Raw genomic sequence first — 24021 nt, forward strand, 5'->3', positions numbered from 1 at the left:
TGGAGGCGGGGCTGAGGGAATGGCTAAATGCTACCTTGAGGGTAACTGGATCCTCTGATGGAATGGGGAGATTGGTAGGTTTGGAATTGCTGGTGCTGTCCACGAATTGAACCCAGTTTAAGTGCGAAACCTCGAGGGTTTATAACAATTGCGCCGAGTACACTGTGCTTTGCGATTCCGTCGCGATCCTTGAGTGGGATGACTGTATCTTCGGGGCGGAGACTCGGAGGCTCGGATTCGGAGGACGCGGGGAGGGGAGGACAGAGGGGATGGGATTTCGCCTTTACTTTTGGAATGAGGTAATTGAAGGAGCTGTTTATGGGATATGGTAGAAATTATGTGTAACTGAAAGCAAAGAAGCAGAAGCGGAGCCCGTCAAAGAGACCGAGAGAATGGGAAGGAAAGGCAAAACCCGTGGGGGCTCACTAATGGTTTGTCAGAAGCCAGTCATCGCGGCAGGCCGAGGCCGTTGGAGATTATCGCCGCACCCGAGAACGACGGAACTAGGCAATTCATCGGACAAACGTAAGGGGCAAACGGGCAAGAAGACATAGTGTAATCTTGTATATTTGATCTAAAAAGGATCACTCGCAGTTTCTATCTAAGCACAAGGGTATCGCTACCATAACATCAAGCCCGAACTGGAGGTATATTCAACCAAACCAACGAATCATGCATGAAGGGGTACGTGCAGAATCTCTTGAAAAGACAAGTATGCGTTAATCAGATGCGCTTCATCTATTTCATTGGAGGGAAACATCATCTTCAAATCACAGCCCCAGTCCCCCCATCCGTCTCACTTCGTCGGCCTGCCTCTCCAGTGCCCTGCGCATCATCGTGGCATATTCATCTTCCCGCCGACGTAGCTCCCGCCGTTTATTCCGTCGCTCTTCACGCTCCGTTTCCCCGATATTTCCATCGAGAGTTACAGCATCATCTTCTTCGTCCGAATCTGGACCCATGTCCGGGAGGTTAGAGAAATGGACGCGTCCGATGTGTTCCCCTGTCCAGACAAGTAGTTCATCACCTGTCAAGCTGCCGCCGGTTGGGAGAATCTTTCGAGCAACTTCACCCTCGCTGCGAGACCGCGATAGGCTACCCCATAATCCGAATGTCTGTTCTTCCTCTTCACCGTTGGTATCAGCGTTGCTTCCCAAATGAGTGGACGTTTCCCCATTGCGCTGTGGGTAGTATCTTCGCTGCGGTTGGTATGAATTAATGTTCAGGCGCCGAACTTCGGAACGTCCATCACGCTCAACCCATTTGATATTTCCGTCTGCATCGGAGTAGACGATACGGGTCCCGTGTGATTCGACTGAGAGCACCTTGGATCTAGCGACACTCTGCCGATTTTGGTATACTGTAGACAGGTTGGACGAGCAGCCCGATGGATCGCTCTTGGCGTTGGTGTTGGAGGGAGTGAGATTGTAGAGCTCAAGAGAACCCCGCCCTTTGTAGTCACCGCAGGCCACCAATTTGTGGGACGCGGGAAATTCAGAGTTGGGAGAGACAGGGAATCGCGGCGCCGGAACAGCAGCAAGTCCGCAGAGTTGACCACCAGAATGAATTGTGTTCTGAAGCCGTGGGAAAAAGCGACGGTCATACTGCAAGATGCTTGGGAAACGACCAGCGAGGAAGATCGAGTTCACGTGCGGTGCGGGAGGGTGTAGAAGCGAGAGAGGTCCTGGCTGGAATAAGGGTGCATAGTTGTCACTGTTCTTTGAGAGATCAGGGCTTCGTATCCGGTGCGGGGGTTGTCCGTTCGGTTGTAGCTGCAAAAGTGGTGAATCGGGCGGAGAATAGATCTCAGATTTAGGGACCAGCGAGACGGTCGGCTCCTCACAACGTAGAGTGATAGCCTCCTGCTCCTCCGTCGCTGACATTCTGCCATCGTAGATGTGAAGACTCAAAGTGGTAGCCACCGTCAACGGTACAGAATAATCCGTCTCCTGGGACAAGGCAAAAACGGACCAAGGGAAGCGTTGTTGGGAAATAACAGTGAGACTTTCGAGATCTACCTCGTTTAGAATATTCCCGACAGCCAGGTAGGCCCTCCGACGCATAGAGTCTACGCTCACACATTCTCCCAGATTCACGAATTCCAAGGCTTGCTTTGCTCCAGAGTTGTCTCGTCTGCCAAACCGGTTGGCCATCAATATTCCCGGCGAGCTGACTCCAAGAACCTTACCCTTGGTGCTCTGGGATCCAATCGAATGCGAGTGATTGAGATCCCAAATGCAGACACTACCGTCATCAAGGGGCGCAACGACTTTGTTCTGTCGAGCAGTACTCCAATCCCGGAGCAGTCCCATTCCTTTGACCTCTCGGTATTCCCTTTTCCCACCCTGTGATACCCTGGTGAAGGGTTGCTGCATCCAACTAAGTGAAATGGGGCCATTTCGAGCAATGTACTCCGAGTACCAGTTCACCTCCTCCCCTTCGTAAGACGGGTCCCACGACGCCGCCGCTCTGGATCTTTGCCCATAAGACGGCGTTTGATCCAAGCCGCTTGTTTTACCATCTCTTAGCCCAACAGACGCGCCTGGCTGTATCAGCGATCGAAGCGAAGTTTGGCCTAATGAGCTGAGGGAAGCCGTGGAGTTGGTGAGTAGGCTCTCGGAGGTCTTGTTGGTAGCGGAACGCAAGGCTCCGGAAGCGCTCCATGACTCTTCGAAGCAGTGGAGTCTCCAGAGGTTGTTATCCCGGGCCACGGAGAATAGCCGCCTCGAGACGGACTGAAGTTGTACCCGCTCGTGTGGGGTGAGATCTAAGGGTGCGTCAGCTAATGCTAATGAAGGTCTAGCACATGGCATGAAACCGGTGATGTGGGGTAACCTGGACCCTGGAAGAAATGGGGGCAATCATCGTACAGTCAATAATCTCGCAGAGGATCTCTACGGGGAGTTTCTCCATGGGTGAGACTGGGAAAAGAGAACCATTGAGGGCCAACGGGTCTGACTCATTTAGCTTGTGCGACGGAGGGTGTAAGCAAAGGCCATAACTGTTTCTTGGGGATGAAGCTCCATTTTATCCCCCCACAATCCGCAATCTAGACCGTCGTCACGTGGGGGATGCGCAGTCCGACAAGCAACAGTTCAGTCTAGCATCGCCGATCAACTTCACACGTAACTGATAAAAAATTGCTAAGGCATATAGGAAGGCTTATGTGGCTTACGTAGGTTGGTCTAGAAGTTCAATTGAATTATTCTGCCCTGTAACCTAAAAGCTCTTGTTGCATTTGGAATGCCGGATACTACATTCCAGCGCTATCATAGGCGGATTACTAGTCCTATATATAGCAAAGTTACACCGCACGGATTCTTGATGATTCTTGAAATTTCCGAAGGCCTTCCATTCTCTTGACACTCATTCGATTTGAGTCAAAACACTAATATCAACTAAGAGCCAGAACCTGATAAGCAGCCAAAACCTTTTCCTTCCCTACCCAATCCTTACCCAACCGTCATTAATGGCATTACTCGTACATTAACCGTCAGACGCGATACCAGGCAATAACAGCAATAATATAGGCGCCTGGTCGAGGTGCATAAGCATGTATCCTGGCTGTATTTCTAGCAGTCAGGCTTGTAGACGGCGTCCTTGCAAAGCACGGCCACCTTTTTGAAGAAACGCCGCCATTCCAGCGGATCGCCCTTCACCTTCATAAACTCAATCTCGAATAGGCCCTCGGAGACACATTCGATCAAGACTTTACCCTGCAAAGTGCACATCCTCCCATCCCGAGTTACGATACGAAGCATTGCGGAAGTGTCCCCTGCGGAAACGGCGGGAACCGCAGGAACCGGAACCCCTAAACGATGCAAAGCCTCGCAGATTAGAGGCACTAGAATCTTAAGCTCCCACGTAGAGAAGAATCGTGTCATGGGACGAGAAGGCACGATATCATGGAATCGCTGCGCTTTCTGCGTCCGACTCAGGGGTACGGACGGATGAGGCGAGAATTGTGACATTGACGGCTCATCCTCTAGATGGTCGAGGGCCGACATGTCGTCGGCAGAGAACGGTCGCCCCAGGGGTTGTGTTGATGAGAACGCATCCGCCACTTGCGGGGTATCCCAGTCGACCAGCATATCAGTCCTCGGCATCTCCGGCTGCGTTGATGAAATCCTTTGTTCAGCATCAATCCCATCACCCAGATCGATATCCATTCGACCCCCACCAAAACTACCCCCATGGGGTTGAGCGAAAGGATCTTGGGAAAAGTCGATATGGAGTGACTCAAACATGGTTGTAGCTAAGTTGATCGGATCCCTTAATGTGCCATTTCGGGATAGGTATTTGTTCGGTCGGGTATACCAGGGATGTCTCCGAACGTCCTCCAGGGAAAAGCGGTTAGAGGGGTCGATGTTCAGCATTCCACGTAGTAGCGAAAGAGTCTCTATAGGCAATTGCTGCCAAAGCTCATCAGATGTGCGTCCATTTGTTGCGATGTATTCCTGAAATTCGTAACTGGTCTCTGTCGGACTATCCCACGGGGTGTTTCCAGCCAAGAGGACAAACAGGACGATTCCGCAGGACCAGATGTCCACTAGGTCCGGTCGGTAGCCTGCACCTTTCATCATATGTTTGCTACTGCAAGATATCACCTCGGGTGCAATATATGGAGGACTCCCACAAAAAGTTGTAGACAATTTCGTCACGCCCTTGTACTCGAATAACGTGGCTAGCCCAAAGTCTGCGATTTTCAGGTTCCCGTCGGCTGTCAACAGCATATTTTCCGGCTTGATGTCGCGGTGACCCACGCCCTTCGAATGCATATAACCCACGGCACTTATCAGTTGCGAGAAGTATACATGCGCGATGTCCTCGCCAACACCCTCGTCAGCCTCGATCTTGTCGAACAGATCACCACCCTCGGCCAACTCCATCGCGATCCAACGCCAGATGTCATCTTCCCCAGTTTGGAAGAATGAGATTATATTGTTATGATCCCCGATATGCTTGTGGACTGTCGCCTCCATTTGTAGCTGACGCGGGCTGACCTTTCCATGACGGGCGGCGTACTCTTTATGGATGAACTTGACTGCGAAAACGGGATTGTCTGTGTAGGTGGGGACGGCCTTCTTGATGCTGCGCCGTAACTCTTCGTCAGCAGATGCTTGAGATTATAAACATCAGAGCACAATCGATGAAGTCAATCTTACCAAGCGTAAGCACCCTGACCAATTGTTTTGGAAACGATGCGAAACGGCAAGTCATTCGGCAGCGGGGCCAGCTGAGAGTGGTGCATGTTGACGAAGATTCACGAGAAGGACCGAATATGACAGATCAACTGAGATTCACAGATCTTGTCATTTAGGGGGGAAGTCAATATTGAGCCATGATCGTGTGACGGTGGCGAGTATCAATGCAAGGGCGATGGAAGGAGAACGAAGCTGAAGAGAACGCGCTGGGCGGAACGCGAGAGCCACTTTATCCTCTTTGGGTAATCTGTTGATCGGCTGCCTGGCACAGCCTTTAGTGGACCCAACATGATGAATAGAGAGGAAGGGGGATATCTCGACAGAGAAATGGAATCAAAGATCAGTAAGACAGGAAAATAGTTGAAGTTATTTGACTTGAGTGAGGAATGCGAAGACCAGGAGAGATGCAGCTACGAGCATTATATCGACTACTTGACCGCCTGATCTGCCCTGGACTTAACAGACACACTGGCCACGCTGCTTTTGCTGGCTTGATCTGGACCCGCAGCAGCCAATAATGAAGTCCAACTGTAGGGAAGAGATCCGGAGTCGCACCGAAACGACACCACAATTACTTTGTATGAACTTGCATCGACACTGGCCAGTATTTCACTTAACCGAAAACAAAAGTAGAAGAATTGGAGGGAAAATGGTGCATCATCACTTCTTCTCCTTACAAGAACCTTGAGATCCCATCACGGGAGAGAATCACTAGAAAACTGAGTTTCGCGATGACAAAATGACTAGCGACTCACGATAACTTCCCAAGTGTGACGGATGAAGATGATCTGGACCGGTCATCTGGTGGAGCCCCAAAGAATCAGTTGGCGGCGGCGTTGCCGGGCGGATGGCCGAGTAAACAATGAAAGACCGAACATCCCCTCCATTATTGTCAACCCGACATGAACCCACTTTAATTCTTCCTCCCCCCTGCTTTCTATTTCTCTAGGATTTCGAGCTTGACTACTTCAGTGATACTGGTAGACAACAATTTTCCATTCCTCCACCTCTTTTTGCCTAACGTTCCATCAAGGCTTGTTCTGAGTTCACAGCATCCGGGGATTCATCGGGTGGGTCAATCCGCTTCCCCTCCAGCCAACTGTCCCGCTGCATTCGGAGCCAGCGTCATTCCAGACGAACCCTCTTCTTCTTCCTCTTCCTTTCTCTTCCTACCGATTACGACGGTCCGTTCAACTCTACCTGGCATTCCTCCCATCCCGGAAACTCTCGTCATCGTCTCTTCCTCTTAAACCGACCGTTGCTTCCGCTATAACCCCCGATCTCTTTACACTTCTTCATAATGGACTACAGCATGGAAGACACACAGAACTCGGCTCCTGACGCCCACGAGGCGTCCAAGCTCAACTCGTCAGCCCAGAGAACCGACATTCAGAGCGTCACCAAACGGTTCGTACTACGATGCTGAATGCAGCCTCCATAATCACTTACATTTCCTCTGGAATCTTGCATACTGATTATCATTCTATCTCGCCAGCCTCCAAGCCGAGCTGATGCAGCTAATGCTCTCCCCCTCTCCGGGAATCTCGGCCTTCCCTGACGCCGACGGCAACCTCCTCTCCTGGACTGCCACTATCAGCGGACCGGCTGAAACTCCTTACGAAGGACTTACTTTCCGTCTTTCCTTTGCCTTCCCCAACAACTACCCTTACGCTCCCCCTACTGTTCTATTCAAGACTCCCATCTACCACCCTAATGTCGACTTCTCCGGCCGTATCTGTCTGGACATCCTGAAGGACAAGTGGAGTGCCGTCTACAACGTGCAGAGTGTTCTCCTTAGTCTGCAGAGTCTTCTGGGTGAACCTAACAAGTAAGACGAAACCACATCGCAACGTTCCGACCGTTCATGCTAACAGCTACTTAAGCGCGAGCCCTCTCAACGCCCAAGCTGCTGAGCTCTGGGACACCGACCAGGAAGAATACAAAAAACACGTTATGGCCCGGCACCGCGACATCGAAGACATCGAGTAATTGGTTCGTCCATAATCGTCGTCGTCCGTTCGGTTGTTCCCGCAGACATGGGACGGACCGACTTGCATTGCATGAGATCGGGGTCTGTGCGTTTCATTTGGGGGCAACGGTTGCATGGTGCATTCTAATCTTCGTCGTAACGAAGTCATGAGTTCAGCACCGATGATTTTTCAGGAGTTTATGCGTTCGGGGAATTCTCGTTTGGGACCACAATTGGAATGGAAATACAGGAGCCCGCGTGTCCCGGGACAAATACCCTGCTTTGATTTTACATTCGTTCTTATTATTACCTGCACATGATGTTGGGTTCGTTGGTAGCTATTACGTAGGCAATCACTGAACAAAGAGATAGCTTCCATTGTATTTTCGATCAATATAAGTGTTGACATTTTCTATACTAACCTAAGTAGCAGAATACATAGGAGCTACTATCGCCATCGCCAGGGTGAAAAGTAACCCTGCCGACAATATATCCACCATAACCGGGACTATTAAGGCACGACAGGAAGGTCTTTTGCGCTAGAAGAGTGTCCTCCACAAGCAAGCACAGCAAATACTGGAGAGTAAACAAATAAACAACCCATGATCCATTGTTCTATCGCTATTTACTCACCCCAATGTTACTTTCCTAGACAGTACTTAGTGTCACGGAGTACACATAGTACTACATAGCTACAACTCCAACCCTCTGCAATAAGTAGTACTAGAAAGATAGCTGCTGCCCTAACTAACATCTCATCGTCTCTTAATCCAATTCATTGAGCTATGCTACAAACTAATCCACAGCCCAGAGACTGTTAAGAGAGTGAAAGCATCAGCACCTTCCTAAAGCAGGTGAAGAGCGGCGACGTCTTCCGGACTTGGCAAGCCCCTCGGAGATCTTCCTCATACATCTACTTTACACGCAAACAGACAGCTAGAGAAAATACCAATTCGACGTTACTCCTTTTATCCTCTTGCTGCAGAAGATCAACTGCCATCCCAAACCGAATAACTGCGAACACAGCTCAATCTGGCACATTGTTGTAACTCTCACTTAGGTAAACATAACGCTAGATCTACTACCCGCAGCACTCTAAATAGCAATCATTCCTGCAATCGCCGCGCTCATAAGTGTGCTGATCGCTCCTGTTATCATTGCACTAACCGCCACGCGAGATACATCTCCTGCCCGTTCGGGAGCCAGCTGTGCCAGAACTCCGATCTGGTTTCCTAGGGAGCCGATGTTCGCGAATCCGCAGAGCGCGTACGTGGCTATTAGTCTTGATCGCGGAGATAGAGATTGGTATTGCGGTTCGGTTTGGAGGGCTGAGTATGCTATGAATTCGTTCTAACGGTTGTATCCCTTGTTAGAGGTAGGTTCTGGGTATTGGAGAATAAGCTTACCATGACAAGCTTCATGCCGATTAGTTGTGCTACTTTCAGGAGGTCGTCGTCCCGGGAAACACCCAAAAGGAAGGAAACAGGGTAGCAGATATACCCCATAATGAGTTGGATCGTCAAAGGAGGATCGTTGATATTCAGGTAGCATCCCCACCAGGTGAGAAGACCGTTGGCTAGACCGACCAGAGAAATGATACAAAGTAGGTTGGCGGTGATCATGCCTGCGATTTTGATACCCATCCAGGCGCCATTGGCAAACGCGTGAAGGGCGTTTGCGGCTTGATGCTCTTCGTCTTCCGGAACGGTGACATGGCCTGCTGTGAGGGTTTCTTCTTTTTCGGGCCAGCGTATCTTGGATGCTGCCAAGGAGGCGGGGATGCTCATGACGCAGGAAGATACAAGGGCTTGAGGATTGACGCCCATGCCAATGTATGCGATGAGACCAGAGCCGGCGATGGTGGCAAATCCAGAGGTCATAATTTGATGAATTTCCGCCATGGTCAGGTGCGGTACAAATGGCCTTATAAGCATGGCTGATTCCCCCTGCCCGATGAACGGGGAGGCCGCTGCAACAACCGCTTCTGCCCCGGACACACGCATCGACCAGAAAAAGAATGTCGCAAATTTGCGAACGAACCATTGTAAGATGCCGGCATGATATAGGAGCTGCACAAGAGATACAAAGAACATAATTGCGGGGATAACACTGACGATGAACCATCCTTTGTGTTTCTCAGCCCAGCCTGTCTCGATGAGGAAGTCGACACCTTGCTCTGCGAACCCCAGTAGTTTCTGGGCCAGTGTCGATATGAAGTTAAAGATGTCGTATCCCGCCCGTGTCCGCAGGACGAATAAAGCCACAAGGAATTGAACCAACATGCCGACGATGACGGTATGCCAGACGATATTCTTGCGGTCCCGAGAGAAAATCCATAGGATGAACAAGAAAACGATCAGCCCGAATAGGCTAACTGCTCTGTCGGCTCGCGTGTTTTCTGGTGTATCCGCAGAGACGAAACAACCGATCATAATCACGGCAATTGTCGTTATCGCTGCTCCTGGTATACGAAACCTTGGAGGCACATGGCTCACAATACGTGAGACGGTCTGTTTCCAGATCCAGAATACCGGTCTAGTGAGCACAGAGATGGGAAGATAGAGAAAGAGTATACGAAGTGTGATAGCCAGATAGACGAGAAAGGGGATCAACCATCCTAGGTCATCACGGTGAAGGATAAGCCCCGCAACCCACCACCTGGTGATTAGGAATAGGTGAGCTTGCAAATCTATGGGGTTAAAAGTGCAGCAATTAAGCTCACCCTGTGAAAAGTATCAGAATTCCAGCATATGCCACATGCCTGGGGTACCTGGACATGCAACGCCGATATTGTTTCCGAGGAGTGTGGCTTATGTCGGCTTCTTCGATATCATTTTGTTTGCCCTGATGTTCTTCTGTGGGTAGCTTCTTCATGTCTGGGGCACTGATATCATCGCCACGGGGGATTTCTGAGTTACCTGCATGAACACCTGCAGTCTCATTCGAATCGCTGCAAGCCTGTGACATGATCGTGGTCTTCTGGCTAATCGCCAGGGCTTTTTCATCTGCCGTCATCTCTGGGGTACTAACTTCTCGGGGAGGAGACGGTGAATTAGTCACGGATCCAAGGGATAAGAGACTGTCCCATGGTGCATCTGCAGCTTCTCCTAAGGTATTTGCGGGGGGGATGGCACGCGAACCGAAGGTGTCTTATGGTGGGCTTACGGTGAGACACGTCTAATCAAGAATGATGAGAACTAAGCAGCCTATGTTGCTCCGGCCATGATCAAGCCTCGAGGTTGTACAACGTGGGTCAAAAAGCTCTATCGACGGGCAAGACGCATTATGCCAGGGATGGAGTCGCGGCCACTCCGGCGGTCTACCCTTTATACTTTCTCGTCTTTGTGTCACCTGGGGCCTTTGCTGCTTGCTGTCACTGGCCGTGTATCCAGGGACGAGCATCTGTGCGGGGTGTCCTCTTTCATCCAGGAAAGTGTGCGGAGTAGTGTAAGTTTATTGATGACGACTGAGCAAACTGTTCTATCTTGCCTTCCGGCCATTAGCCTAATCCTAACTCTTTGCGCTGAAGGGGCTAGCTAATATGCTTCTTGATGACATCTCTATGACCAGTCACATGGCTCACTATTGCATCGACCTGCAATGCTTTCCATGTTGAGTTTATGGGCATTCAGTTGTAGCTCGAATACAGTCGGTCTGATTGGCTGGAAAAGGTGTGGTCTGCGCCGTATCTTGGTTCTACTAGTATGCGTGCTGCATCAGAACAATAATCCTGCAAATCCTGTGGACACTATTGCCTTACCACTATAATTTTGCCTTGTCTTTTTCGATGTTTGCTTTTTGCTTAGAATTTCACTTGGTCCCGGTGACGAATGTTGTTACAAACTCTTAATTTTTAAAGCAGTGGCGGAAAGACACAGGCTTCCTACTTTTGACCTCCTCAAGACTTTTTTAGTATCGAAGAGTGCGAAATGTTTTCCAGTGGGGTGCCACATGGCAGAAAACCTTTCGCAATTGCTATGGATGTCCCATACGTTTAGCCATGACTCCTAGTCATCCACCTGGCTGGCTACCATTGATCAAAACTCGGAGAAATGTGACGTTGCAGCCTAAAATTTCATCACAGAACCATATAAAAGATCAGTACGCTTGACTAGGGCCTGACAATGCTATGAGAAGCACTTGGAGAGAATAAAACAAGAGATCCAAGCACTTGATTATTCGGTCTCCAGAAAGCAGTGGGAATAAGCCAAAATATTGTGTTTCCCGTTCATCTTGTCTGATTTCTGGACTCTCGAATCATCGATCTGCGAATTATATGTTCATGGCTAACAGTTTTGCTAGCGGTTTTGAACACCGTATGCAGGAATAGATGATGCATGGCCTGCGAGTGCTTAGAACTCGTGGTATCCTTGGCGTCTGGACGCCCTGATCGTGGGCAAAATAATTATATGTATGGTACTTATGGACACCTTCTCTTTCGCGAAACAGTAGTTGACTCCATTTGCTTCTATTTAATATATCAATTTTTGGTGATTTTAGTTCCTACGACCTCTGCGGCAGTTATATATATTCATCCCCGACGCTAGTAGATGATACTGGAGAAAAGAGGGAGACTGGGACATCACTCGACAGCAGAACGGACGCTACACTGGAACAGAGCCCAGAGCTCACATGGCGTGTTTCCTGCAAGTTGCACTTTGTCTGAATGGCTTATTCCCGCATGCGGTCTGCGACACTTGAAACGTTACATTGAGGGAAACGGCAAGCGGGTAGGAGCAAGGAAAGTCGTTGTACTGTGAGACGGGGATGTACAACCTGACAGCAAGACATGAATGCTACTAGATATATATTGCCGTTGACCACCACAGTACCAGGGTGTATATGTACTACATTCAATGGATCCTGGAATTATTGGAACGTGATCAGTGTGGGATACACAAAGCAGAAACCCCAAAAAGATCGACCGGCCGGTGCAGTGGACGCAACCGGTACACATCAGCGACCGCATCGGTATACCCTTTTAACGACCATTCAATTACAGCAGAACAGTTTTGACTTGACTGGGTCAAAAATTAACGACGCGACAGACTGCTTGTGTGCATGCAAGAAGGAAGACAAAAAGGTCGTGCCCGGGATCGAACCGGGATTGCTGGAATCAGAATCCAGAGTGATAACCATTACACTACACAACCTGTTGTTGTGATAAACGGGTTACTTTCTAGTCTTACAAGCTAAAGAATTCAGAAAATCAAGAAACAAGGTCGTGATATGACCTCATTGTTTTCGCCAGCTCAAGGTACCTGAATCGACTCTACCCCGCTAATCTGTTTCACACATGCTACAATATGCATAGTTCACACAACATGGAGCCGCAGTCGAATGAGGAGTGGCAAATTGAGGAGGGCATCCCCCAAGTTGAAGATCCATTTATCCAGCAATATCTGCGGGGTCGGAGTTCGCTTATTCTGGAAGAACAAAAGCAGCGGCATGGTGGGTAGTATCACGCTCAACATATTTACTTGGACTTGGCTAATCAACGATACTAGATAGCAACCTTACTAAGGCTTTACCGCCAACAGCTGCTAGAGCTTGCAATATTGTCGCCAGAATCCGCGACCGGGAGCTACATCAGCTTTCTTCTTTGTCGGGTTTAGATGATGCTCGCTTTCCCGAGGCCAAGTCCCTGGATTGGGATAGGGTGCAGGAGACAAAGCTGTGGAGAATCATCAAGGCGATGCCTAAAGGATCTTTGTTGCATGCTCCGTTACATGCCATGATCAATGCGGACTTTCTGATCGATGTGGCCTTCGCTACCCCGGGAATGTGTGTCTTTGCAACGCAGCCTTTGATATCCCAGAGTGACTTGGATGAGAAGACATTTGCCTTCCAATACTCATTGGCGGCATCGAAAGACTTGGAAGACGGACCTACTGTGTGGTCGTCTGCGTACGAGCCCTCAAGTCCCATCCCACTGAGAAAGGCGGCCTCTTCTTTTCCGTACGGGGGAGAGGATGGGTTTCGTGACTGGCTGCGAAGCCGATGTATCCCTCAAGCGGGGCGTGCGAATTATCATAGCCGTGCGATGCCGATTGTGAATTCTCTGCTCAGCTATGAGCCTATCCTGCGGGCATGCTTGCGACATGTATTTGCTCGGCTTCAGAACGATGGGATCAAATACGCGGAGTTCAGGACGACTTTTACTTTCCCATATCGCAAGGAAGGGAAGGATATCCCCGAAGAAGGTCATAGCGATTGGTGCCACGTGTTTCAGGAAGAGCTTGCACGTTTCCAAGGGACGCAGGAAGGGCAAGGGTTTTACGGAGCGCGGATTATATGGGCCTGTCCCGGCTCATTGTCGAAGCGAGACATTGTTGAGAACATGAAAGATTGCATCCTGGCAAAGTATGATTATCCCGATACGATTTGCGGATTTGATATGATAGTGGGTAAGGATGATCAGCACTCGCTCACTGATCTGGTTCCCATACTATTTTGGTTTCGCAAAGAGTGTTCTGCAGAGGGCTTGGATATCTCTTTCTGCTTCCACGCTGGCGAATCCCTGAGAACTGGGGGAGACCAAGGTTTGTTCGATGCTATCTTGTTGGGCGCGCGGAGGATATGCCAAGGGCTCTCGCTCAGCCAACATCCATTACTGATCGAGCTGATCAAGGAGAAAAAAATCCTGATTGAGTGCAGCCCGCTCTCAGATGAGATCCTTGGACTCACCGACAGTATTCAAACGCATCCTCTACCTGTCCTATTAGCTCGTGGTGTTCCTGTATCTCTTGGTATTAATGCGCCGGGCTTGCTCGGTGAATCAAACGACCTGACCCGACAGTTCTGGCAAGCGCTTCAAGGGATTGACAGCATGGGTCTTACGGGCCTTGCAATGATGGTGGAGAACTCCATCCGGTGGAGCTGCTACCAAGACCAGCCATCGGCGGAGTGGCAGTCCGATCTTCGGGAAGGGATCTTGGGGGAGGGGACGAAGGCTAGCCGTTTGCAGGAATGGTATGCAGAGTTTGAGAAATTCTGCCAGTGGGTTACAGAGGAATTTGCGGAGGCGGAAGGTGAAGAGCAAGACTGAATTATGCCACATTCCACCCATAGTGTATCCGTCAACAGCCATTCCCCAAAGTTGCATTAAACCTTCATAATGAAGGGGTACGCTTAGTAATGACATAGCGGTATGCCGAGATGAATAAGCAGAACGTGCTCGTTATGCAAAGCAACAACGCTTGCAGCTTTTCAGGAGAACATTGCCTCATCGCAGCAGTCGTTAGTTTGACCGGTCGCAGGTAGAGTGGAATTTAATGTAGACTAGACTAGAATATGATCAGCGTCCTGGTGAGCAGAATCATGTCGGCTGCTGCTTGCTGCATGATTTATTGTGTGGAGGTTAAACTCCAGAAGAGTGGATGATGGACTACTCCACGAGCCAGTGCGATAAGGGGGGACAAAGGAGAGAGATTCTGCAGCAGGATGGCCGTTGATTTTGTTTCTTCTTCATCTTCGATAATATCTTGAATATTATTTACTTTTTCTTCCACTCTCGTGGTAAATATTGAGTTATTATTTTCCGTTTTATCACCGTTAGGCCGAGGCTAAAATAAACAGTGTCGAGAAGTCCACCAGACACCGAACGAATCGCTCATTTGCCATGATTCAGCTGGCAGTTGCTTGCCCGGCATTTGCACTTCAGCCAGCTGTTCTGGACATTTTCCCGGAGCCGAGTGCTCATCCTCTGGTTGACAATTCAAAACCCTCCATGAGGCGATAAGTTCGACGTAAGTGTGAGTTGTCATGGTGTGATTTGGGGAGGCCCGGCCCAAGCTCCGCCTGACTATTGCGGTTGATCTTCGCTATCTCTCTCCTCCTCCACTAGCGCCTACATCCCCGAACGTCATCCTTCCCTCCGGCACCTTCACCAAACCCTCCGCATTTGTTCCCCCCGACACACTTGTTGTGCTGGTGCCTGTCCCAGGGAGCAAGGCATCTCTCAACTCCCCGATCGTCTCTTTCTTGTCCTTGTTGCCTTATTATGTTTTTGCTCAGATGACAGTTGCCATCTTCAAATGAGCCCCCGCCGGCTCCTTTGCCCCCCCACAAAATGGCCTACTTCTTGCCGTCGTTCTTCCAAAAGCGATTGCTCCGATATGCGTTATCTCGTCTCGGCCTTGTCGATACAGAGGCCCTTGACCTGGACAGCCTGGGTATTCGCTGGGGACAACGAAGTACCGTGGAACTACGAGATATTGGGTTGAGGCTGGATGTAAGTGCACTGATCGTGCCCCCGATGAGCTTAGCTAGCTTCCCTGGCTCTCAATCCGCTGCTGTTCCCCGCTGGGTTTTCGGACATCCGGCATGTGCTAATCAGAAAAACTCTATATCGAAATAGAAATTAGCTACGCTTCTTCACCTTCCTCCTTCAAGTGAGCTCGTCAGCGCCCGGGTTCGTTTCCTGAAGATCACCGTCCCCGCGGATATCTACAGCAGCGGCATCGTCTGCCAGGCCAGCGGCATCGACGTCCATCTGAGACTACTTTCCGACGACTCTCGCCATGCTGGACAAGGCGACAGACCAACGGGGTCTGGCTCTGGCCATGACCCTGCCCCCGATCCGATCATCCCTAATCCGACCGACCTCGCTCAATCGTTCCTCCAGGCTGAACCAAAGGAGGAAAAGGAAGAACTGAAGGCTGCCATATCATCTCAATCTCAGGTCCTTCACCGTACATCCACATCAGGCAGCGATGATGAAGAGGAGCTTGGCTACGGCAATGAGGGCGTCTCGTTGCCGAGTTTCGTTGCTGCGTTCCTCAAAGGTGTCGCAGACCGTCTGCAGGTCCAGGTGGATGACATATCCATCCGAGTCGACATGGAGACGAAACAGGATGCACCATTAAAGAGGCAACCGGAAGATAAGCCTGACTTGGTCACGGGGTTACTGACTGTTGGACAAGTCAAGGTGGATGCTGTGTCTTCGCCATCGAGTGAGGATGAGACTTCCTCACGGAATCAGCGACGGCTGATCTCGTTGTCTGACATCAACGTCGCCTTGGTGTCGGAACCTGTCGTTTTTTCTAATTACTCAAGGTTCACTGTCCCGATATCTCCAGAGATCACGTCTCCAGAGAGTCCTTTGCAGCCAAAGCCGAGCCCTCCCCCGAGCCATGTTTCGTCCCCGCCATCTGAGCCCGCGTCTGAAGAGGACACCGCACTGGACTTGACAAGGTCGATACTCTTCGAGCCATCTCGTGGACTATCAGAATCAAAGATAATAGAACAATATGCGCCCGAACATGCGCCCGAGATGGAAGGATCTGTGTGCACCTACGACGGCAGATTTTCTGACGCCGACACGGAGGAGGAAACCAGGAGTTATGGTTACATGGGAGAGTCGCAGAACCTACCGGTTGACGATGAGATACTGGACAATCCTGCGTATCTTGATTCTGTGATAGATTCGCATCTTCATGATGATGAGCTTGATGGCACTGATCATTTTTCACCGGAAGTCGGTCACCATATTTTGGGCAATGAAGATACCCCGCGCCTTCGGACACCAGAGTTGCACGCCGCCGGATCAGCATCACACTACAGTGATACACAGAATGCTATGATCCTTGCGCCCAGGTCACAGGTACCAGCTGTCACTAGCTTCGCACAGGATCACCTACAACATCCTGAAGCGGTTGATGTTCCTACTCGACCAGCCTTGCCCGCGATGGGGCTAGAGGTTACGCAAGATCCCCAGCCGTATGCTGATAACCAACCATCGCCTGTTACCTCTGTACCTCCTTCCGAAGCGAGTAGTTCAAGCTCAACATCCGGATCTTTCAACCAGGACGAGCTTTCCGAGTCCAGGCTCTTTTCTAACGAGGAGGCACAGAGTATGTACATGAGTGCCATAAGTCATGATTCTATGTCAAGAAGCTTCATGCCAAATATTCCCGGTGCCTGGGATTCCCCGGAATCCACGGTAGTCAGGGACTCACATGCTCATGTGCACCATGGAAACGGGCCCGATGTACATCATATGGACCAGGATCATGATGATGAGACTGCTGCCACCCCTAAACTAACTCCGCAGGCAGGATTGCATATCTCGCAGGAGTGCCTTATAGATGATTCTCCCGAGGCACAACATGAGCTCACTGACAAAGAACGTTCTCAGGATTCATCAGGCCTGAACAAATTCTCTGACGTCGCAAGACGGTTCTTTAGCATCGACAAGGTCGTCATTTCCATACCTTCCGTGGATGAAGATGGCGACAGCGCAGATGACACCCCATCTGCGTCCTACACTGAAGAAGAAACTAGCGGCCTGGAGGAGACGACGGCATGCTTGCGTGAATCAGCAACTGAAGACTACTTTGTGCCGCCTGGCAGGAAGGCTTCTACACGAACTCGCAGTGATACGATCAGACCGGCCTCATACGGGCACGAGGCCGCCGAAAAAGCTTCTCGGCCTTCGCAGCATGATGGGCAGACACAGTCTAAGCGGAGCCCGAACGACTTGGAGGTTGAGATATTCTCTGCGGAACTCCAATTCGACATCGCCATCGGCTGGCTCGTGCTCAAGGTTGGACACAAGATTCTTAATGCTTTCAGCAATGACAGCGAGGTCAGCCAGGACATGAGTCAGCCGCAAGAGCAGAAGCGACAGGCTATCAAGTTGGCTCTTCGCAACCTTGCCATCAAATTTGTCGAGCATGTTCCCGGATATTCATACCCTGCCGAAACAGACAGCTCGCCATTCTTCGGTCTGCTGCATAACGATATTTTGTTGCAGACATGTCTGTCGGGCCTTGAAGCTCAGCTTTCAATTGACAAAGACATTACGAAGCTCCATCTGAATATCAAAGGGTTTAGTCTCGGGTTCGCCTCTGAACACTTAATATCGTTCAGCGAGAATTTCAAGATGCGCGATTCCGTTAGAGACGTCCTGTCAGCCGAGCAAGGGGATATCGATCTGTCTATCACAAAATCACCTGATTCCACCACTGTAAACCTCATGACACTTCCTTTACAGCTAAACTTGAATATCCAGCGACTGGAAGAGGCCATAGGCTGGTTTGGGGGGCTGAGCACGATATTGGAACTTGGCAACTCGATCTCATCGGCGTCATCTCCGAAGGGGCCGAAGAAGGAGGCCCCGAAGCGTCCTCGTGGTGTGCACTTCGAAGAATTTCCTCCACCGGCAGCGAGTGAACGAACAGGCTCGGCGCCCTTGAAGGTAAATGTCAGGATCGGAGGGCTTGCAGCAGATGTGGTCGGAGAGACCCACTATGTCAGGCTGAGGACAACCGCTGCCAAGATCGTTAGCAGGCCTAGTGGCGTAGCAGTGCAGATAGACAAGGCCAAAGTTACCGGCCCCTTGCCTCTGGACGATTCTCGGGACGCTCCAGCCAAGATAAGTCTGACCGATATCAGGGTTGAGTACCGATTTTCTCCGAAGGAAGAAGACTTGGACCGGCTACTAGGCTTAATCACTCCGTCCAAGGACAAGTACGACGAAGATGATGATATCATGTTAGATACGCTCTTCCGCCAGCGGAGGCAGGGTTCTGTACTCTGCGTCACGGTCTCTGGAGCACGGGTTGCTGTTTCTCGCACTACTGATCTCGACTCCATCTCCCAGCTGGCAGATGAATTGAGCCGACTGTCGAATGTCACAAAGTACCTACCGGAGGATGACAGGCCTGGTGTGCTGACCCTTGCACTGATGCGTGAACTTGAGGTTCAGGTGCATATAGGTGGGAAGGTGGGGGAAATGAGCGCCGTTCTTCGAAATACCGAGCTAGCCTTTATAAGTCTGCCTTCACTCATTGCTGCGCAGCTGGGCTCTATATCGGTTGCTAGGAATAGGGACGAAGAGCTTGTGGGAGAAGCATCGGCAATCGGTCACAAATCCAGCCCAAGCCAGAGTCCACTTCCAGTCCTGATGGCGCGCTATATTGCTGACGAGATGGACCCCACGGTCAAAGTGAAGTTACACAACTTCCGCGCAGAATATACACTCCCATCTATCATCGCCTTCCTCGGCCTCAGTGAGGATATGACTACTGGGGATGTGGCTGCCAACATGGCAAGCTCCTTGGCCAACCTCGCAGAGTTGCAGCCTCCACATCAGAACGTCCAACCGGAGAAAGAGGGCCGTTCTGACACCCCTTCAAAGCCTATCAAGTTGACAATAGACCTTCGAGACTGCGTGCTCGGTCTCAACCCACGCGGCACCGGTGCGAAAGGCCTCGTAGTTCTTACAAACGCCAAGTTTTCTGGTGCAATACATGATCCCGTGTCTTCTGATGCCACACTAGAGCTCCGGAAAGCGTCTCTCATGATCATAGATGATGTGGCGAACGTGGGATATGCAGACAATGTCCAGAGGAGAAGCTCAGCTCCTCCGCACAGCAATCAGGTGCAGTCTTTTATTGACCATGGTTTTGTGACGGTTTGCACAATTTCTTCAGCCACAGCTACGGTCAAGATAGTGAAGCTGAGTGATGATGGGGCAAAGTCACTCGATGTGGAGCTGAGAGATGATCTGCTGATCCTGGAGACCTGTGCCGACTCAACACAGACTCTCATAAGCATCGTCAATGGGCTCCAGCCTCCTACTCCCCCAAGCGTAGCTGCGAAGTACCGTACAGAAGTACTGCCCATCCAGGATATGCTATCTTCTTTTACTGGAGATGCTTTCTTTACAGACATGCCGGAGCAACCCGAAACGACGGAGCCTGCTGATCAGGATCAGGGAGAAGGACATTTGGAAGATGAGCGTGACTATGTCAGTGACTTCAAACATGTCACCTCGGTCCCCGAACATGGATCTTTGACAGAGGGTATGATGGCGGGTTCGAACGAACTACTAGATAGCTTCCACTCGCAGTACTATGTGTCATCGAGTATCTCCGAGCTGGACTTCCGAGAGGATCACTTTGCCCAAAAATCTGCTGTTGGTGGTACAGCGCATCGCTGGGATTCTACCCAAAACACTTACGGACTCTCAGACGACTCCAAGCTTCAGAAGAGCCCGCTGAGGATCAGAGTCCGCGACGCACATGTGATCTGGAACTTGTTCGATGGATACGACTGGCAGCGGACTAGGGATACCATATCAAAGGCTGTGAAGGACGTGGAGCGGAAAGCCATTGAACGGCGTGCGCGTGCTGGCAGCCGAGCGTCTCCCAGCTTTGACGAGGAAGAAGAGTCTGTGATCGGCGACTGCTTGTTCAACTCGATCTATATCGGTGTCCCTGCCAATAAGGATCCCCGCGACATCCGTAATGACATCAATCGCAACATCGACGACCTCGCTAGTGAAACGGGAAGCTACGCGACTACGACGACTGTCACTGGGGCCACGGTCCGGCAAAGCCAGTCGCCCTCGGTCCGAGGAAAGAAGCTGCGCTTGTCTCGAAGCAAGTACCATAAGATGACATTCGAACTCAAGGGCATATGTGCGGACCTGGTCGTATTCCCACCCGATTCCGGGGAAACACAGAGCTCATTAGATGTTCGCATTAAAGACCTGGAGGTGTTTGATCATGTGCCTACTTCTACGTGGAAGAAATTCGCAACATATATGCACGAAGCGGGCGAGAAAGAGAGTGGGACAAGCATGATTCACCTGGAGATTTTGACTGTGAGACCGGTACCTCAGCTTGCAGCAACCGAAATCGTGCTTAAGGCGACCATACTCCCTCTGCGGTTACATGTCGATCAAGACGCTTTGGATTTTATATGCCGCTTCTTCGAATTCCGTGATGATTCAGCGCCGACTCCAACCGCTCCGAGCGATGTTCCCTTTTTACAAAGAGTCGAGGTGAATGCCGTTCCTGTCAGACTTGATTTCAAGCCTAAGCGAGTCGACTACGCGGGACTCAGGTCTGGCCGGACGACCGAGTTCATGAATTTCTTCATACTGGATGCAGCTGACATGACCATGCGACACGTCATCATCTACGGGGTGTCGGGCTTTGACAAGCTTGGGCAAACGCTCAACGACATCTGGATGCCAGATATCAAGAGGAACCAGCTGCCAGGCGTGCTGGCTGGACTTGCTCCGATCCGGTCTCTCGTTAACGTGGGCGGAGGGGTGAAGGATCTCGTGGCGGTACCTGTGCGCGAGTACCGCAAAGACGGTCGCCTTGTACGAAGCATCCAAAAAGGCGCATTATCCTTCGCGAAGACCACTTCGAACGAGCTCGTCAAGCTGGGTGCCAAGCTTGCTATCGGAACACAGACGGTCCTCCAAGGCGCCGAAGATATTCTCACTACCCCTAATGCGTCGGGAGCTGGCGTAGAAGACGAGTACGCGGACGATGAAGAAGCGAAGAAGATCTCTCTGTACGCCGATCAACCCGTAGGGGTGGTCCAAGGTCTTCGCGGCGCATTCCGGGGGCTGGAGCGCGATCTGCTTCTGACACGGGATGCCATAGTCGCGGTGCCTGGCGAAGTTATGGAAAGTGGAAGCGCCAAGGCCGCCGCCAAAGCTGTCTGGAAGCGTGCTCCGACTGTGGTTCTTCGGCCTGCCATTGGTGTATCCAAGGCCGTGGGGCAGACGCTGCTGGGGGCTGGGAACACACTGGATCCTAGTAACCGGCGAAAGATGGAAGATGTAAGTCAATACCATCAGTAGCTGACCGTATACTAACATGCTTGCAGAAATATAAACGCCATTAACGGCTTTGTCGCTGCATCGTTGGCAGTGCTTAGTTCTTCTGGGTGCTTAGTTCTTCTGGGATGGTTTGGTGCATAATTGATTGGGACATCTACCGGAGCAGGTCACACATTCACCTGCGGGCAGGTTAGGTTACCTGGGACTGATTTAATGATGACTATGACGGATGATTCTTTGCTTAGCACTACTACCCCTTGAGTTTTTTGATACAATGATGGCTTTCAAGCATGATTGGTGTTGGATTGATATTGATATTTTTGGGGATGTTTATGATTAAGATTGGTATTAGTTTGAGGCAGGTAGACTGGATGTGAAATATGAATGCTAGATTATGCAGTGTATACTTGATTTGAGATGTACTGGTGTAGCTGTAGAAATCCAGTTGCTATCAGCAGCAACTACTGTGCAGCAGAAAAATAGATAGTAGTCGATGAATTGAGAGTGGAACCTCATTTCCTAACCCTACCTAAATCCCGAACCCGAAACCGAAACCGATCAAGCCAATCAATCATGTTGGTAGATTGAGAAGATCTTAGCGCGTGATCAGCAAAATGCTCAGCCACGACTGGGATCTAATTACTTGCTTGTTTGCTGACCTACCTGCATGCCTGAATAGGAAGGTACGACTAGATTCGAAGAGTATGCTAAGATAGTACTAGCAAATGGTTATTCATCCATGATGACACGAGCGTACCTCTACTTAGGTACTATATACGTGAAATAAGTAATTGCAGTCTTCCACTAAACTGTGGAGAATGATCCGATGGACCCTCTACATCCGATATGAAGATAATTCAGCCTTAAAATAGATACCATAGAAAATCCTGAAAAAAAAAAAAAAAAAAAAAAAAAGAATCTGGTCAATGCAATCTATAACAAACCACAAAACAACCATCTTATCAAGCATCGACAACAAAACTCCGAATTTGTATCCAAGACCACACACACACACACATGAAGACATATCAACCAACCAACCGACCAAAAAGAAAAAAACATCAAACAGAAGGAGCATAACCCTTCCCCACCTGATGATCCAAAAACGCCAAATCAACACCATCCCTCCCACTCCCCTGCTTCACCCTCGACCACTTCGTCTGCTTCCACAACCCCCCAAAGCAAAACCCCGGATGCATTACCGTCATGGCCGACGTAGCCAACACAATCATCGCGCCCTCCAGCACCATGAAATCCACTTCATCGTTGGCAAGTTTACTATGAAATCCACCTTTCAACTCGGCGACTCTGAATACGGAGCGGATGAAGATGGTTATTGTTGCGAGGGATAGGCCTGTCCATAATCATAACAACAACATTAGCCATACGCAACCCTAAAAAAGGGGAAAGAAGGAATGGAATAAACATACCACCCAAAAACCCCCTCCACAGCCTCCCCCCTCTAACCTCCCTCATCCTAGCATCCCCATTACTCAATCTATACGGATTCTTCCACACGCGATAGGCAAACTCCCCACAAAGCCCCATAAACAACACCAGGGACACAACTTGACTGGCTAGCCCCGCTATCATAATATTCACCCCTGTCTGGGCGAGATCCGCTTGGTCTGCGTCCGCGGTGGAGGTGATTGCGCCGCCGGCGGCTTGGAGGATTAGGGAGATGAGGTCGCAGGTGATGAAGAGGTAGGTGTAGGTTTTTGGGTGGAGGAGGGAGGTGTGTGCGGCGCCGTAGAGGGTTATGATTCGGGTGAGGCAGATGTAGATGGAGGCGGAGAGGAGGGCTGGTGCAATAGTCAAACAAATCAGGTATCTAGTTCAAGTTTAGGGTTTTGTTAGTAGGGGGTTGGATGTGAGAAGAATGGTATGGGTATGGGTAGGGGGGTATGTACTCAAGGTAAGGAGTGAATTTAAACGGGTTATAGTGCATTTGAATCCGCCCTACATAGCCGATTATCTCTAGGAGAAGACCGCCGAAGAGACCCGTTAGGTAGCCCCAGGTGCGGTAGCGGATTCCGAGGATGAGTTGGGCGATGAGGAGGGCGGCGAAGACGGCGGCGTAGAAGATGTTGCCGGCCAGGGAGGGGACGTAGTTGACGTAGGCGTCGGAGAGGGGGCAGGTGGTGAGGGTGCAGTAGTCGGAGGGGTCGAGGGATGTGCTGTTCGTCGTCGTGTTGGACATTTTGATGTATTGTATATCATGTATAGTAAGTGTAGTGAGTAAATGAATAATTCAATTGAAG

The 24021-nt window shown here is 50.4% G+C and overlaps 7 protein-coding genes and 1 non-coding gene across 8 annotated transcripts; 3 read left to right on the plus strand and 5 right to left on the minus strand.

The window, feature by feature from the left end:
- Positions 1-770: 770 nt before the first annotated feature.
- Positions 771-2913, minus strand: AtWU_08313 (uncharacterized protein; the record flags this gene model as incomplete). The annotated part of the gene is made up of 2 exons (XM_035503421.1): positions 771-2767; positions 2871-2913. 2 exons carry the CDS (start codon positions 2911-2913, stop codon positions 771-773), a joined length of 2040 nt encoding a protein of 679 aa, XP_035359314.1.
- Positions 2914-3572: 659 nt separating this feature from the next.
- Positions 3573-5251, minus strand: AtWU_08314 (putative serine/threonine protein kinase; the record flags this gene model as incomplete). The annotated part of the gene is made up of 2 exons (XM_035503422.1): positions 3573-5091; positions 5166-5251. The coding sequence occupies 2 exons, from the start codon at positions 5249-5251 to the stop codon at positions 3573-3575; spliced, it is 1605 nt and encodes a 534-aa protein (XP_035359315.1).
- Positions 5252-6504: 1253 nt separating this feature from the next.
- Positions 6505-7193, plus strand: AtWU_08315 (putative ubiquitin conjugating enzyme (UbcK); the record flags this gene model as incomplete). Its single annotated transcript, XM_035503423.1, has 3 exons — positions 6505-6611; positions 6700-7032; positions 7088-7193. 3 exons carry the CDS (start codon positions 6505-6507, stop codon positions 7191-7193), a joined length of 546 nt encoding a protein of 181 aa, XP_035359316.1.
- Positions 7194-8268: 1075 nt separating this feature from the next.
- Positions 8269-10188, minus strand: AtWU_08316 (NupC/NupG family nucleoside CNT transporter; the record flags this gene model as incomplete). Its single annotated transcript, XM_035503424.1, has 3 exons — positions 8269-8523; positions 8580-9831; positions 9896-10188. The coding sequence occupies 3 exons, from the start codon at positions 10186-10188 to the stop codon at positions 8269-8271; spliced, it is 1800 nt and encodes a 599-aa protein (XP_035359317.1).
- Positions 10189-12254: 2066 nt separating this feature from the next.
- AtWU_t220 lies at positions 12255-12326 on the minus strand. The gene has a single exon. It is a non-coding gene; the product is annotated as a tRNA-Gln (tRNA).
- A 171-nt stretch (positions 12327-12497) lies between these two features.
- Positions 12498-14221, plus strand: AtWU_08317 (putative CECR1 family adenosine deaminase; the record flags this gene model as incomplete). Its single annotated transcript, XM_035503425.1, has 2 exons — positions 12498-12624; positions 12681-14221. 2 exons carry the CDS (start codon positions 12498-12500, stop codon positions 14219-14221), a joined length of 1668 nt encoding a protein of 555 aa, XP_035359318.1.
- A 1023-nt stretch (positions 14222-15244) lies between these two features.
- Positions 15245-21825, plus strand: atg2 (putative autophagy regulatory protein Atg2; the record flags this gene model as incomplete). Its single annotated transcript, XM_035503426.1, has 3 exons — positions 15245-15406; positions 15533-21760; positions 21808-21825. 3 exons carry the CDS (start codon positions 15245-15247, stop codon positions 21823-21825), a joined length of 6408 nt encoding a protein of 2135 aa, XP_035359319.1.
- Positions 21826-22821: 996 nt separating this feature from the next.
- Positions 22822-23960, minus strand: AtWU_08319 (RTA1 domain-containing protein; the record flags this gene model as incomplete). Its single annotated transcript, XM_035503427.1, has 3 exons — positions 22822-23114; positions 23191-23591; positions 23671-23960. 3 exons carry the CDS (start codon positions 23958-23960, stop codon positions 22822-22824), a joined length of 984 nt encoding a protein of 327 aa, XP_035359320.1.
- Positions 23961-24021: the final 61 nt, after the last annotated feature.

Source organism: Aspergillus tubingensis (genome assembly GCF_013340325.1).
Source record: "Aspergillus tubingensis WU-2223L DNA, scaffold_9, whole genome shotgun sequence".
NCBI classification, from domain to species: domain Eukaryota; kingdom Fungi; phylum Ascomycota; class Eurotiomycetes; order Eurotiales; family Aspergillaceae; genus Aspergillus; species Aspergillus tubingensis.